The 17,572-nt window shown below is 36.6% G+C and overlaps 1 protein-coding gene across 13 annotated transcripts in view; it reads right to left on the bottom strand.

Moving 5' to 3' along the window:
• Nucleotides 1-17,572, bottom strand: part of Mecom (MDS1 and EVI1 complex locus) — a 562,596-nt gene that overhangs the window by 10,621 nt on the left and 534,403 nt on the right. For 7 of the 13 annotated variants that reach the window (XM_076573900.1, XM_042278912.2, XM_042278918.2 and 4 more), the window contains 4 exons: nucleotides 16,121-16,208; nucleotides 5,965-6,131; nucleotides 4,959-5,036; nucleotides 976-1,145 (listed from right to left, as the gene is read on the bottom strand). In XM_076573900.1, coding sequence (XP_076430015.1) covers nucleotides 976-1,145; nucleotides 4,959-5,036; nucleotides 5,965-6,131; nucleotides 16,121-16,208 — 503 coding nt within the window. Of the gene's footprint in view, nucleotides 1-975; nucleotides 1,146-4,958; nucleotides 5,037-5,964; nucleotides 6,132-11,724; nucleotides 11,752-16,120; nucleotides 16,209-17,572 lie in introns of all 13 variants that reach the window. The other 6 variants (XM_042278915.2, XM_042278917.2, XM_042278910.2 and 3 more) reach the window with 1 other exon arrangement.

Genomic DNA, 17,572 nt, shown 5'->3' on the forward strand with positions numbered 1-17,572 from the left:
TCTATTTTCTCTGAAACAACATTGAATACATAATATAGAATATTTGGCACATAGAATATTTTTCTATGGTGTCCTCATTGGACTAGTCTAAAATCCAACACTTAAAAACAAGGATTGAATCTTTGGGTGTGAGAAAGAGGAATAGTATACATTGTTACCATTCAAGATCATACACAATGTTGCTTACAACCTAAAAGGATGAACAAAGTAATCTATTCAAGAAAAATGATTTGGCTGTCAAATGTTTCTTTTTCCTTCTCTGAAGCCCTCTTTCTTGAACTCAGTACATACCCACCATCCTCCTAATTGCACAGGTTGTCTCTGTCCAGAGACACCAGCAGACAAATTCCAGCTCCTGGCTGGTTGTCTAACTGTTAAAAGCAAAGGAAAGGTCTAGAATCTCTTCTGTTAAGTATATGTTGACAAGTTTGCCATCACAGAAGGCTAGGGACTCAGGTGGGGTTGCCAGTTACTTAATTTTAGAGGACAATTTGGAACAAAACCAGAAGATCTGTGCATTCTTTGCATGTTGCTCTGATCATATTCATTTCCGATTCCTAGTCTTATATAAAAGTTACCCCAGAGACCATGATTTCTAGGTTAACACTCAGGGATTTTGCCACACTTAGAATACATATCCTGTGAATAGATGGAAAGAGAATTCTTTGCAATTTAGGAAATTCTGACTCATATCTGTGCAGTCTGGGTCATGGCTGTCTTTGCTTGAGATTGCTTGTTGAGATAAATCCAGCTGGATGGAAATATAACCTAAACAAGACCATGGACTCTCACATTCTCATTCATCAGTGATTGCCTCATTCACATGGTTCAAAAACTCAAGGGAAATGTGGTATGAATGTCGAGAGTGCTATCAGATCTTAGTGTTGAAATGGGATGGAAGACGAAAGAGCATAATTATATTCCACAATGCAAAATGTAAGTCATCTTTTCCCCATAACACCACGGGGGACCCACCAGACATGTTTCCATTCTCATGTTTCTTCAGGTGTCTGTCAAGATTGGTTTGTTGACCAAAACATCTGTCACATAAGTGACACTTGAACGGTTTCTCCTTGTTGTGGATGTTGCGGACATGTCGCTGCAGGTTGGAGGAAATGCTGAATGATCTATCACAGTATTTGCATCTGGGAAGTAAATACAGACACAGCATTGCAAACACATTAGAAGATATTTCACAAGGCTTGTGGACATGAAAGCTAAAATAACACTTCACATTTGAAAAATACTATCCATGTAGGAATACTGCAATTCCAGTAGACTTGTTTTGTTTTGTTTCATTTGGGGTTGTTTCATTGCTCTTTGGTTTATTTGGATACTGAGTTTCAATGTTTTAAATAAATCTCACTAAGCTAAGTAATTACAAAGTGATAGCATTGCCTCATGTTGTGTTTAACACAACACAATTAAAGACTTACTAAGTGATTATTAAAAGTCTAACCAATTTCTTAGCACATTTACCTCTCCTGGTGGTAACTATAAAGAAAATTCCATTGGTTTTCCAAAGTGATGCAAAATAACCCATATTTTTTTTTAAATGAATCAATGTGAAAAATGTGTTTGGTGCCAAAGACAGTTTTTCTTAACCTTCAGTGATTAGGAATCCCAGAGCCTCCCTTAATATTTGAGCTGTTACAAAAGCAAGTGATGGTACCACTAAGTCCTCCTGGATGAAAGCAAAGGTCTTCACTAACCACCTGCTCTCAACTTTCCCCAATTTTCCATTTTGATGTCTATTAAAAAGTCAGCCACAACTCTGAACAAGGTCAGTTTCCTTGGAAATGGTTCATTCTGGGTTAGTTAACTGTTTCTGCATTCAATATGATTAAAAATCTTAAGTTGTTTTAAAATTTTCCTTTGTCCATAAAATGAAAATATAAAACATGGAGACCCTGGCTACCCCAGGTCTTTCCTGTGAGAATGGAAGTGGTTTTGTAATTAATGGGGTTACTTCAAATCACTTGAAGGGAGACTCTGTCATGCATTTGTGTGTGTGTATCTGTGTCTGTGTTACATTAAAGAAAAAATCTGGCTTTTCTGAATGGCTTGTAAATTAAAGTATTCAATTTCAAGGTCAGAAAATCCTTTAGTTGTACTTCCTTGTGTGATGGGTCCTTCCCCTGTGTCACAATGCAGACTTTAGCTCAAGAACTCCACATTTGAAGTCAGCCCATTTATCACACCCCAAGTATTCAGCCCTTCCTGCTTCCCTCTTGATGTCAGAAATCCAGTCAGGTCATTGGGAAAGAAATCTGTTGAAGTAGTTACTTTGGCATAGTGTCAATATGTCAGCTCAAGAGTCCATGGGGTGGGGGAGACAACTTCTGTATCAGGACGTTCTCTGACATTCCCAGCTTATAATAGTAATAAAAATGGAGTGAACATTCACTATGATGGGAGTTGTTCAATTTTGTTGTCATCATATGAAAATACTTATGGATATGGAATAGTGGCCTTTCCTGCAATACTTTTATCTCAAAGGCACAGTGCAGTGATGAATCTGGTGTGTTTAGCACAACCATGTTGTACCAAGTAAAGCAAGCCTAGGAGAAAATGCACACTCTAATCAAAGGTCTGATATTCTGCTCATGACACAGTCTACATGGATCACAATGGAGAAAGAGAATTGGACGTGCCCCATCTTTCTGTCTGTGTGAAAAAGTCTTTTCCAAATATACTCAGCATCATGCTCTCTGATCTGAATAAAGTTGACCAATAAGGAAGGATATGTCTACCCATGATCAACTTGCATTTCTATTGTATTTTCTGCTAACATCTTGAATAGAAAGGCAAATACTCTAAGTTTTAAAGTAAATTTATTCTATTCCAGTATATTAGTTGGTATTTAAATGACAGCTCAAATTAAGCTTTTGTTTCAAGAATTCTCAAGATGCATACATAACCTAATTGTGAGCCTTCATGACAATATAAGATATGTGAGCTAAAAAAAAAAAAAAAGCTTTGTAATCTGATATAAGATAAAAGCTCCAAAATGAAAAGTCCAGCCTGGGTACCAAATTTCATAGAAAGCAGTTGGCATCTAAAGATCTGATTTCATATTTTTCTCCATTTATAAAATAGAAAATCTGGACAAATCATTCAAGATTTCCAGCTATGCAAATACTAGTTTGTGTATTTTTAAACACATGTATAACAACAACAATATGGAAGAAGCAGAATAAAACTATTTCATTCAGCACAGAATTAAAGGAGCGTGATGACCTAGCTGCTGTGGGATGTTCTGTATGTTAAGTGTGTTGCTCTGATTGGTTAATAAATAAAACACTGATTGGCCAGTAGCCAGGTAGGAAGTATAGGTGGGATAAGGAGAGAGGAGAATTCTGGAAAGTTCTGAGTCAGAGAGACGTTGCCAGACGCTGCCATAAAAAGCGAGATGTAAGGTAGCAGTAAGCCACGAGCCACGTGGCAACTTATAGACTAATAGATATGTGTTAATTTAAGATATAAGAACTAGATAACAAGAAGCCTGTTGTGGCCATACAGTTTGTAAGCAATATAAGTCTCTGTGTGTTTACTCGGTTGGGTCTGAGTGGCTGTGGGACTGGCAGGTGAGAGAGATTTGTCCTGACCGTGGGACAGACAAGACTGGAGAAAACTCCAGCTACACCCAGCTGCAGACTGGGACAACATTCAGCCATAACAAACTGTGAATATAGAAACCTTTCCATTCAAGCAAAATTCCTGGGTGATGGAATATTCTCTAAAGGGGAGTTTCCCTAAAGTTTTCCATTGTTCTATCTCTTAAAGATCTACTGTATAAAGTTCATCCTGTCACATACAAAGTGAAGTGACATTTATTAATAGGAACCAAGGGACTTAAGAAAAATGCTAATTTTCTGAGTTTCTCCTAAAACTTCTATTATTTTTGAGTGAGCATATAGTCTTCTCATTTTTTTCTTTTTAAGATTTACATTTTTTTCATTATATATAGCATGGGTGGGTAGATATGTGCATCTGAGTTAAAATGGCTGTGGAGTCCAGATTACCCCTGAAATGAAATTACAGCAAGCTTGCTGAGCCATATCCACTTAGTTCATTATCATGTTTACAAACAGTAACTTTGAAATAAGGCAATTCATTTATTGTAATAAAAATAATAGTGTTCAATCCAAAATAATTATAGCATACACTCCAAAATAATTATAGTATACACTTCAAAGGAAAAACAAACTATAATGCTGCTTAAGAGAAATTCTATTCATTCTTGGAGAAATTCTAACTTGGATTCTAATACTGAGGGCAAATATCACACTTTAAATAATGAGTTGCATTTTAAAGTAGCCATATTACTAATTTCATTGTGTTGTATGCAAAGGTATTGAAGTTACATATGGTCTGTTTATCATTTGGTTAATTTTAGCATTTGATAGACTAAGAAGCTTTTGATAGAATTGGCCCTTTTCCTAGAATACTCTATCTGTTGAATCTCTAAGTCTATACTTTTTTTCTACTACTTCTAAGGTTTAAGATGTTTGTTTCTTAAGCCTCCTGTTGGGATCTGTGGATGATGATTTAATTAAACTACGGAAGCAGATATATTTGGATGGTTACCTCCTAGCAACAACTGTGAGGCTTGGATGAGAGGAACTTCAGTGTTAAGATTTTGGTCAATTAAAATGATACTGGTTATTGAGAAGAGAGAACCAAAATAAAAAACATTTCTAAGGTTGCTAACATCTTCTAAACATATATACACGACTAGAAATTACACTAGATCTCTTAGGTTAAAAACTAAGAAATCTTATTTGATGAAGAAAAGACATTCCTAATTTTGGTTCTAGCAGATACACATTTCTACTTGGACTCAAAATTTAGTTTACATTCAAATATGCACCAAACTAGTTCTTATTACATTGTGATATAATAAACATTGACTATGACAATATATTTCAAGATATTTAGAGAAACCATTGTCAAACCTGTAAGGTTGTTCTCCTGTGTGGGTTCTCAAGTGCCGTGTTAGGTTCGCAGACCTTGGAAAAATCTTGCCACAGTATCTTTGAGGAAAAAATATTTACAAGAGAGTCAGCACAGTCGCCTTTTCACCACAGCAGACAGCGGCCGCATGCATATTCTTCACTTAATTAATCCTGCATGCAACTCACGTCTCTATCATTTATGATTTGCAGCAAAGCCGTTCTAAAGTTATAAATAACTCTACAAATAAAGGCTGCATTAGGAGGCCTGTTGAATATGCTCACTCATAAGTGAGTAGTTTATGAAAATAGGCATTAGCCCGGATGACCCCCATAAACCTACTTTATTGACTACATATCTTTATACCCACAAAACTGGAGCAGAAAGAAGACAAAAAATGAAAAGAATTTGTAATTTTGGGTTGATAGATAGATATTTCAACTGGAAAGAAAGGAACAGTATGTCCAAAGAGTAGAGAAATTGATGTGCTTGAAACAGATAGCACAAATATTTGAAAATAATTGAGAAATCAAGTACAATTTATTAGGAAAAACAATAGACACATCAAAGGAGCTTGCTCTTTCCTTGATGAGTACTAAGACATTTATAACCAGTGTCCCCACTTAGAGACCTTATTTGTCCTTTGGAATAGCTTTATTCAAAATTAGGGCCATGACAATTAACAAATATATGATTGAAGGCAGCGGTAGTCTGTATTTCAATGAAAATAATTAACTGTGGAAGAAAATGCATAACTATCAAAGTGAGACAAGCAGGTGGTATCAGGATTGTTTCCGTATATCCCAACCAAATGGTCTGTGTTAAAATTCATTTTTAATGATAATTCTTTAAACCACTATTTTTATATATCACTAAATAAGAGCACTTTAAAGTACCTAGAATCGATCATGGCTGCTATTATCAAGAATAATTTGTAAAACAAACAACAGGCTGTTTTGCAACAAAGGGGCAATTTTGGATGAGTCAGCTGTGATCAGCTCCGCATACCTGCAGGTGTAGCGCTCTTTTCCTTTCCGCAGCAGGTTCTCGGGCAGGGTGTTGGGAGGCGCTCTAAAGCTGAACATAGAGGGCACAGACTGGAGGAGCTCACTGGCCTCAGGCTTCAGGGCACTGAAGCTCTCTAGCTTTTCTGCCATGTTCTCAATAGCTGACATCTGAAAGGCACAGATGCAATGAGGGCTTGATATCTTTGCTTCTGCAGCCATCTCTTGCTAACCAAGAACACAATCTCCAGAAAGACTTCAAATCTTCTACATGCAATAGGTTCTGAAGGAGGCTGTAGAGGTTCAGTGCTAACCAATGAGAAACTGATGGATATCGGAGACAAATCTAGCTGGACTGCTTCCACAGGACCCTGGTTAGGCCACATCCTAGTGATATGATAGAGCTGTAGAATACCCCAAAGAGACAATAAAACCAAATAGATTTTATCTCATTGGCAGCACTGAATTAAAGATATCAAAGGGAAATTGAAAATTTTAGGAAACAGTGCTACCCACCATGCCAGAGTAATTAAGAATAAAAGAGCCGTGGTGTCACATGAGAAGAATGGACAGCAAGAAAGAACATCAAGTCTTCAAAGGGCACAGTTTAAGCAAAATGTATGTAATCCAAAGAGAAACGGTTCAATGTGTAAGAATTGACTAAGATAATGTTAGATTAATATCAGGATAATCCAAAATTTCAAGTGGGATCATATACAAGGAATTTTGATGGAAAGTTCATTTGTTCCAAGCAGATTTAGCTTAAAAGAGTTTATGATATGTTAAGATAATTTCACACAGAATAGATATTATCATACAAGGGAAAGAGTCCCTCCCATTCTTCCAGACACATACCCTTACCTGCCTCAAACAATCTCACAGATTTTGCTTATCATCTACCCACTGGCATACCTTCAGGACTCACTTTTAGAGAATGGTGTTTTCTTTTCAGCTTAGTTTGATTTTTATTGTTTATGGTTACATAGATTCTCCTTTTCCTTCAACTTTCCCAAAATGTTGTTTCTTGGGTGCTCATGTTTTATTTGGAAACTCTAACTACAAAAATTTAAACAGACAGCTAACTCTTGAGTCATCTTGTTAAATTAATTCATTTGGTTCTCAGAGTGCTATATGGCCATGGAAACAGCAATTAAAAGTACTTCAATAGCTGGGCGGTGGTGGCACAGGCCTTTAATCCCAGCACTTGGGAGGCAGAGCCAGGCAGATCTCTGTGAGTTCAAGGCCAGCCTGGTCTGCAGAGCGAGATCCAGGACAAACACCAAAGCTACACAGAGAAATCCTGTCTCAGAAAAACCAAAAAAGTACTTCATATGCATCCCACATATGTCTCAAAGAGGTGCAGTGGCAGACACAGGATCTAGAGAGCAACTGCAGATTCAAGCATTTGGCTAATAAAAAGCCTATTTTTTTTTCTGATGAGACATTGAGACAGAGACAGATATGTATTTTCCAAGATCAAGTTAAAAGGCAAAGCTAACATGTCTAGCTCCAAAGGAAAAGTAACAATGTGTGCACTTTCTGGATGCATAGCTAGACAGAATACCATGAATGTCATAACCTAAAGCCAAATCTCAAACATTATTTTCTTTTCACAAACGGTATATTGTATGTTTGATTCTTCAAATGACTATTCATGTTCTAGTTAGCGCTCTCTCCCTTTCTTCTTTATACTGGAACCTGCCCTTTCATTTCATGCCTCGACTCCTAACGCTGGCTACAAATTGCAACGTACAGGGTACCACTGCCAATTTGCCAAATGTCTTTCATCAAACACAGCACATAAAAAAAAAAACTCAGAGGAAAGTCAAGATACATTTACTTGTCAGGCGACAAATGTGAACGCATTGGGAGGCAGTAAGGGCTCTAAGCTCAAGGGTTTGATTCATAATCACTCAGCTGCTAAAACATTCTCCACAGATGCAAGTGGACAGCACATTTGTCACTATGAAGGATTTTGACACATACTGATCACAGGGCACAGATATGGAATGATGACGCTGCTCAGAGAGGTTGGAGGAAAGTCTGCCCCTGACGAACGCAGTCATTACCCTGTTCCAGCCAGTGTTAGCATGTTGACTTTATTTATTAAAAATCAATTCAGGAATAGTTTATGATACTATTTTATCTGCATTTATTCCTTCTAATTGTTCCTTGCAGAAAATCATTTTGATAATCTATCTACCACAGAATAAATTACTGACTGAAAAATAACCTCTGGTTTACAATCTGATTAGTGATAATGAGCAAGGTAAGGGTCGCAATGTTCTCATGCATTTAGAAAGTAGAGAAATAGGCGAATGGCTGGTGGTTATAAATATTTTATTTATGTACAATTAATATTTGGGTAATGTCTCATTATCAAGTAACTGTAAATAATCTAAGTGTTCATCTTGATCACACTCCAATTCCTGCAGCAATGCATCTTGAAGAAAAGCACATTTCCTCTTTTATGGAAAGCAGCCTACTCATGACTGTCATTAGTCTGAGCTTTTATGTCTAGCACACAAAAACTACAAGTCATTTGAGCTATTCGGGAGCAATTGGCTGTTGAGAAATGTGTCTTGCTTTAGGAACTGCTAATTGCTAGATCCCTTTAAAGGAAGGTTAGTGTGCTTACTCCAACTCCAATGGTTTCAGCGTGGGAAAGGCATTAAGAGATGAGAAAACATACTGTGGACTCAATAGCCATCTGACAACAAAACAGTGAGTAAAGAATAGCGAATACCCATGGGCTTCTCTTAAAAGCTGCACACAGCTTTGACTTCTGCTGTCAAATAAAAAGAGGATAAAATTGGGACAGAGAAGGGGAAAGAAGGTCTATGGAAGTTGAGCATTAAACACACATGTAAACATATGTATAAGCCAGGCGGTGGTGGTGCACGCCTTTAATTCCAGCACTCGGGAGGCAGAGCCAGGCAGATCTCTGTGAGTTCGAGGCCAGCCTGGACTACCAAGTGAGCTCCAGGAAAGGCGCAAAGCTACACAGAGAAACCCTGTCTCGAAAAAAACAAAACAAACAAACATATGTATAGACATGCACACACATATGCTCACACATATTCATACACATATCTATTCTCTCTCTCTCTCTTTCTCTCTCTCTCTCTCTCTCTCTCTCTCTCTCTCTCTCTCTCTCTCTCTCTCTCTCTCTCTCTCTCTCTCTCTCTCCTGAGCTGGATATCACTGAGGAGACATAAACGCTTTCACTGCATCCTTTCTTTCCTCTCCCTAGGATTTGCTCTTACACCACTCATTCTTAATTAGAATGACTAAGGGTCCCTATTTGATGAGACAGAAGCAATTTAGACACCATCCAGTTCATAGTTTAGCAATTTTGTGACCAATGCTGATCTAGCCTATACCTTAGATTGATATTGGGTTATTTAATATATGGGCCAAAGTCTCAGATTTCTCCTTCTATTTGGTCTGACTTATGTGATGTTCCTCCAGAAGAAACATATCTTATATAGAGATAAAACATTTTGATATTCATTTTAAAACCTAACTAGTATTTCTAAAAGTTGAGAAGAAATAGGATTAATATACTAGAATATGGCTAGATATAGTTTGTATTATTTAATTAGAAAAAAATCCAATAAAAATTGTAAAGCAATAAATAAAGATTTAGGGAAACTACAGGAAAGAAAACACCCACTGTATATTTTAGCAATATAATGCCACATGACCCATTAATATCTTAGACTAATCTAAGATCTTCAAATGACAGATTTTTTCCAATGGAGCAGTAATTTTTATTTGCACATATATAATAGTTGTTGATAGTATCTAGAGCCAGATGTCTGGAAAAGGAAGTTATTTCTCTCCCTTCCAGTCCCCAAGAGGCTATTAACTTTATACTGACGTAGACTATTCAGATGCAGTTCCCTAGCCCCTCCCCCAAGATGTAGCTATACCCCCAGTCAAATAGTTAATATTTTTTAAAAAATATTTCTTCAGGCAAGATATCACCAACATGGATCTAAGCGCTTAGCTTAATGTTTATTATTGGAGTGCCAATCATTGAGGACCTGAAAAAGTTTCTCATCAAGACTATTAAAGTGACAACCTGACTATGTGAAATGCTCTGTCCGTCCAAGCACACCATAAATTATGAGGACGAATGATTCCCAATTAGATTACACATGACTTTATCATAACATAACTAACTATTCATAAACAACAGGATGGGAAAGTTTGCAGAGTCAATAGATTTCTATATTTGTTCGCCTGATAATCTTGAGAAACCTCAAAACCATGGTCATTTGAGGGAGAAATAAATACTCATATTTTATGTTTATCTCACTTCATGGAGCAAGTTCAACAGTCATGATTACAAAATCACTGAGTTTATTTACCATCAAGAATTATAAAGCTGGTGTCTCCAGTGTCTATCACAAGTACCTATTTCATAACTGCAGTGTAAGTTACAGCCTTGAAGACTGACTGGATGGAAAGCAGCATTTCCAGACACTACGCTGGTAAAAAGGGGGTCTCGCTTGGACTTTGAATCGGCTTTGCCAGTGAGTGCAATGATCAGTCATAAGTATAGGGATCAACATCATAAGCTTCAAGCAGTTAACAATGTGGCAACGCCAAAGTCACATTGTACCTTAGGAAAGATAAGGAAACTGAGACATGAAGCTTAGAACAGACCTCTACTGGAGAAGACAGAGGAGGAATCCTGAAAATGCAGGACAGAATATTCTAAGAATATTCTTAAGAATATTCACTAGTTGTATAACTTAGCATAATTAGAGTAGTGGCTTGCACATTCTCTCACTGACTTTCTTTTCCTCTATCATGCTTTTTAAATACATGTACTTAATTATTAAATGTGCGATAACAGTGAGAAAATTTCCCAATTCATCATGTATTCTACAACAGAGAAAATGGAGGAACTCCTGGTAAAGAATAACATCAGATAAAGGAAATAAATAAGTGCTGCCATATTCTATTTAATTAAGTTTACTTGGAAACAAGTGTGACTTTGGGACACCTTAACTTTCCCAAGATTGTCCGTGTCCCCATGAAACAGGTCACTTTGATTGGTAATGTAAACACATGAAGACTTAAAGGAAAAGTTGAGATATGTGTTACTCCTATCCATCAAGTTCTATTTAGAGATACAATATAAAATGAGGATTCTTCCCTCCATGTATATCTTTCTGTATACAAAAAATAAACATATCCCTAGCATCATGAGCTAAAATTAGATTTACTTATACATTGTAACAAAAGTTACAGAAATGAGACCTAATTCTAAAAAGTCCTTTCAGTCCTTAGGTACAAAAGCTTAAAGCTTTCTGTCTGTCTCCAAAATGTAGGGGACATTTCTGTCTTGACACAGAGGAATGTGAATCCCAGTGTCGGCCCTGAATATCAGTTCAAGTTTTACCTTACATAGGGCGTTATCAAAAAAAAACCTTTAATATGTTATCCCCAAATAATAATAGTTTCTACTTGATTCATCTCAAAGATTCCCATATAAAGTCTATATAAGAACACTCTTATCAAAGTATGATTATGTGTAATTAGTGTGTTTTAGCAAATAAAATCATTCCATGAGTTATTTTTAGCTTATTAAATGCCCTATTATATTGAGAGTATTGTTGGATGAGCAGGGAACTTGTGTGCTCCAGGCTTATCAATCCAAAGCTCCAGATTCTCATCTGCTCTGCATTCAGATTAATCTCTTTTCTTTTCAATGCTACATTACTTTAGTCAAAAAATGTAATGAACTTACCCACGTTCTCTGGTCAGGTAGTGGGAACTGGTAGCAAAATTGAAACAGAAACAGAAAATTACTTCTGTGTTGGATCTTTACTACAATCTATCCTTTGAGAAATGAGCATTTATACTAATCTGGTGTTTACTTATCATGTAATTCTATCTGAGTAAAAGTTTTAGAAATGAAAAGTAAATCTATGTATAACACTGTTGAGTTTCCTCTATTTCCTAAAATTAATAATAGAAATAAAGCTTGATTAGAAACCAGAATGACCATCACTCTAAGAAAGCCACCTACTGTGTGCCACGGAATCCATAATAAGGCAGAATATTCTCCTTTTCTTCTTATTCATTGCAAGACTATGGCCCCAAGTTCTGCTTTTATTTCTGAGCATCAGGCAATTCCCTGTCATAATCCAGTCTACGGTGTCTCTATCATGTCATTAATACAGAAAATATATCATGTACTAAAATTGGAATAATTGCATAACAAAAGATAATGTTGTTGGGAATTCTGTGCTTGACAGATTGGTACTTGGACCACAAAAATATGGAAGAAGAAACAAAGATGTTACTTGTGACATTTATGGTCACAGTCTTTGGGGAAAGCCTCAGTGGCTTAGATGCGCTTCCATGAGCCTGAAGTTTTTACCCTTGAAAAGATCACTTAGTTAGGAGATCCATTACGTGTTTCCATAAGTGTGGTGACAAGTAAGAAATGTGACAATAGGAAATACTTGTTGCAAGCAAAATAGAATATGAATACAAAGGGCATGTGGGATTTCTACAGCAGTGAATAAACAATAACTTTGAGTATGTTTAACTTATTCTCAGCTCCTCAGAATGCAGTAAAAGCACACTCACATAATGTAAGTAAGTGAATAAGAGAGAAAACTTAAGTAATGGGGTCCTTGATATAGATAAGAAAGGTCAAATCTGTGAAAATAAAATGTGACAAAACCGAGGATAATATTAAAAGTGCAGGAAAACCCAACCATGGATACTAGTCACTTTTACAGGGGTATAATTGCCAGATGATTTTTATGTCAGTTCAGATGAGCTGTAATGTGAAGAGGAAAGCTCTAACAAGGAATTACAGAAGTGGACAGTCTGTGCCATCACTCTGTGGTGCATTCTCTCCATCTTATCTCTGTGTCGTCATTCTTTCTTCTTCAAAATTATAATGTAAAAGAAAGCACCATGGATAGTTTTTAACTATGCATCCAGGGTAACTTCTATAGTGCTCAGTGTTTCCATTAATCAAGTAACTTATTCACCAGATGAAAATAAATGAAGGCTGCAGAGTCTTCTAATAGCCTCATCCCACAAATTTCTTCTCCAAGCAATGAATGAGGAGACACAGACTCCAAGGATTTATCTCTTAATTTGGACATATGTGAGCATATATCTTCCAAATGCTTCGACATAATTTAAAACATTGTAATTCTCTAAGAAGTAAAATAGCCTAACAATCTTTTGGTAAAATTAAATAATTATCTATTGGTTTGTTCACTTATTATTGTCAAGAGTTTGTGTCATGGGGAGTGATTGTGTTTTTCAAAAAATGCAAAACTAGGCTTCTCCATGGCATGTTACTATCCAAACTTGGTATATGTATGTGTTCATAGTTTTCTAAAGCAATTAAGAATGTAGTATCCTCTTTGTTGTATGATAGCTCAAGAAATAGACAGCAGGTGTCAGCAGCTCCTATGCATGTTTCAAAATATTTTAGCTGTGAAGTAAAGAACCAAAGGTCTTACCCAAGCATTTGTTTAGCTGTAAAATCATGGAAAACCCTGATAGCAGAGGCCAGTCCTTTATGTTGGCTCATGACATCTACACAGTAAGGTCATGCCAAAGGCACAATAATCATCTTTCCAAATAGCCCTAGGTACATGGAGCATCCATGCTTAGAAAACCATGGCTTAGAAAGTAAGATCAGGGCATAAGAAGAGGGTATTTTACTACAATGACTTTATGCTCGCCATGTGCATTCATTCATAAGGGTCTTCATTCAGTCCTTTCAGAAACCATGCACCGAGTCAAGTATATCCGCTCTGTAAATCTTGCAATTAGTTACCCTGTTAGGCCAAGGGGTCTCCTATTATACATAAAGAGATGAACAATCTTCCTCAAACCAAAGCACTTTTGCTAATTACAAGTAGTAATAACACCTTGTGCCTCAATTCTTCTAATCTCAAAACCTTGTTTTTATTAGTTGAGGCTAGAATAGAATTGATAGAGTACCAAAACAAAATCAAACACCCCAGGACATGAGTAGTTTTCTTTAAGAAAACTGACCTCTCCAAAGACCATAGACTTGGAGGAAGAGCTGAGCTCCTCTTGCATGTACCCCAGGAAATTCCCTACTAAATATTGCTTACTAAAACTGCTCAATTCCCCACCATAGTTTAACAATAACTTGTGAATTAAGTACCCTGAATATCTACCTCCTTTCCTCCTCCAAAGTCCCCTGTAGCATCCCTGCCCATCATATACAGTATTTGCATTACACAGCGACCGATTTCAGAAGGTGGAAAGAAATACACTTCCTCTGCGGTCCCACAAGTATGCCTGAGTGAGTCTGCAGAAGGGGGCATCACTGTGCTCTGAGCACTGGGCACATCCCTTATCTGTTTTATTCTTTGTTGCCTTTGAGAATATTAAAATATAACACATTCCTTCATATTAACTTATTAAGTATATGAGAATTCCATATTTGTAACACAGTCCTGTACATATGCAATTATTGGTAAATGAACATACCCACTTTATCAAGTGGCTCATTAACCTAGGCTAGCCATAGTTTTTAGATGACATGGGCATCTTGAAATCAACTTCCAGAGAGTTTTTATAGAGAAGAAAACTAACAGCCAGGAAGACCAAATTGCTCAAGGACACTAAACCCCAGTCCCTTTTCCCTCATTCTATCATGATCTACAGCACTCTTTTTTGAAGTACTTAATTACTAGAGTTTTTATATTATCAAAATATGCAAGCAATTTGGTCACTATTATTGAATGTATACAATAATAATATAGACTCATATAGGCTTTATTTATAACTAGGAAAGAAAATATCAAGAGAGTCGTATTTTTAACATAATATCTGAAACACAGAGCATATCGTCTTTAGGCTTATTAGCCCATGAACCCTTGCAAGTGTTATTTAGGTCAGTATAAATATCAAATATTTACTGATAAACATTTACTGCCTCAGCACTTGGGTCTTTTCCATGCAGGGGTTATGTAAACAGTATCAGTCCTTAGCCTTCCTATATAAAAATCCATGATGGAATGTTTCTGAAACTTTTGATAACAAAACATGTATTTTCTCAATTTTAATTAGAATGAGAATTTGGAGGAAAAAATAGATTTTTATAGCTAAAACAGATGTTTGTATCTTTGTTGTCATACTCTTGTTTGGGTATTAAAGAAGACAATTGAAACAGTAAGGACACAAGACAGTAGACAAGATTCCTATCCCAAGACAAATTAATGTATTTACATATAAATTGAAGAGCTTTTCATTAGTTTAATTAGAGGACTATTATTTATGGTTTGAACACACTACAACAGAACAAATTTATTTACTAAATTGTCAGGAATTTTCATAAAAATCTTTGATATCTTTAAAGATCAGAGCGTTTATCATTTAAACACAAAACAAAACAAAATGAAATGTGAGTTAAACGTCAGATTCCAGACATCATGGTTGCACCTGCAATACAACTCTCTAGCTGTGGGTTGATATGTAAACCAGTTTTCAAAAACATAATTAAATGGGTGGCAATGCAGAGATGGAGCAGGGAGATAGAGCTGTTCAGCATGCCCCTTTGCAAAGAGAAACTGTATGTATTTTGATAAATGGGCCTGGCTCCATTCAGTAAATAGCTCTGTGTATTGTGGTGAATTCTTGTGCAATTACAGACCTTCATTGGAATGCCCAGTGGTGTCTAGATAAATTCCTTCACCCTCTATGGTAACAACTTGTCAGGTAGACTCATTTCCTGTTTTTATCTAAGCACTAAAAGGACAAGAGTGACCTTCATGAAGCTGGGACAAGTTGCTGTGCGATCCGTATCTTTGTATCAGGAAACTTTAAACACAAAAGATAACTTCAATATTTATTTCCTTAACTGAGTTCTACTCACTCCAACATGCACTTTAGCTCAATAAATAGTTAAGGCACATAATAATTTAACACCCAAACTATGTTATTTTTACACATATACTGATGCCTTTTTCTTTTAAAAGCTTAGGTTTTAGTCCTGCTAGAATTTCCTGTGTTCTTCCACAGCAGCGTCATAGGAAATCCTAGTGTTCTTAAAGTTTCTTTCATTCCATTGCACCTGCTTTTTGGGATCAACAAGTTAGTTTACAAGCTTGAAATCTCAAATCCAAAATACTTACTTGTGGATGAAATAAGAAGCCCGGAGAAGGTCTCAAGTATTTTTCTTTCAAAGCTTCAAGTGGGTCGGTGAGCTTTCTTTTCTCTACTCTGAAAGGTTAAAATGAGATTTAGGAGGTGAGTCAGTCACAGCACAGTCACCATCTCTCAACACAGCAAAGCCATGGACGTTTTCTTTGGGACACACAAGAAGACGTCTGCTGGGGAAGCAGCCACTTCTGGATGCTCAGTGGGAGAAAGTTCCCTTGACAACAGAAAACCCTACTCAATGACTCGGGTGGTAGAGGAGTTAGAAACCTGCAGAGTTGCTGAGTTACAGGCATCTGTACAACTTTAGGATTCTTCTGTTTCAGATGTGGCAAGAATGTTTGAAGAATTTGAAATGGTTGGGAAGAAGTAGGAAAATTTAATTTAAGCCATTTTCTACCAAAAATTATAACTCCAAATATCCCCTCTAGTTCTCCTGAAACTGCCTGTTGGAAATAAGGGGACTTCTAAGTTAGCAAGCCACTGTAGCAGATATTCAAGATATGCTCAGTTATATACATTTATATGTAACATATGTGTGAGATAGATATATAAATATACAAATATTCTCTCTCTCTCTCTCTCTCTCTCTCTCTCTCTCTCTCTCTCTCTCTCTCTCTCTCTCTCTCTAAGGTAGGTAGGAAATAGGTTTGGAGAAAAGGAGAAACCTTAAACATGCTCCACATCCTATTTGCAGTTAGGTATACAGAGAAGTGAAATAAGATGGATTAATTTTTACCAGCTATTGTCAATTATCCTTTAAAAACTTAATTTATATTATGTTTCACATGTATTACTTTACTTATTGAAGTAGGCATTAAAAGGTCCACTTCCAGGTGAAACACTGCAAAACTGAAGGGGTCTACAAAACTGAGCTCCAACCCAGACTGGCACTAATTGGAGTTGAAAGCTTTTCTTAAGAACTTTCCCTTTCATAAAATGAAAGGTCTGGTGTCTTGAAATTGAAGGCAGCAAACATGGGCTGAGAACAGTGACAGGTAATGACGATGATGCAATAGATACTTTCTCAGTGTTGAAACTTAAAATTGGTAGCACAAGGACATTTTAGACTGCCTTCTTTTTCCCCAGATATGGTCTTGTTACACAGCCTCATGCCGGCCTCAAACCTGTGATCCTCCTGCCTCAGCCTCTTGAATACATGTATCCTTTTTATTGTGTTATTCTCTTTCTCTTGTTGAGATGGGGACAGCCTTTCATATACTAGCAAACTCTCCAAATACTTTGTAGATAATCTGGGTCAAAGGCACTGACTGATGAGGACTTTCAGTTCTAGCACTTACTAAATCGGAGGACATACATCAGTATTACTGAATGAAAGAACAACACTAAATCTCTTCATTCAGAAATACTGGGTACAATATGAAAATAATCCTATCTTAAATAAGTTCAATAAAAAGTCCACATGT

Source organism: Peromyscus maniculatus, chromosome 6 (genome assembly GCF_049852395.1).
Source record: "Peromyscus maniculatus bairdii isolate BWxNUB_F1_BW_parent chromosome 6, HU_Pman_BW_mat_3.1, whole genome shotgun sequence".
Lineage (NCBI taxonomy): Eukaryota > Metazoa > Chordata > Mammalia > Rodentia > Cricetidae > Peromyscus > Peromyscus maniculatus.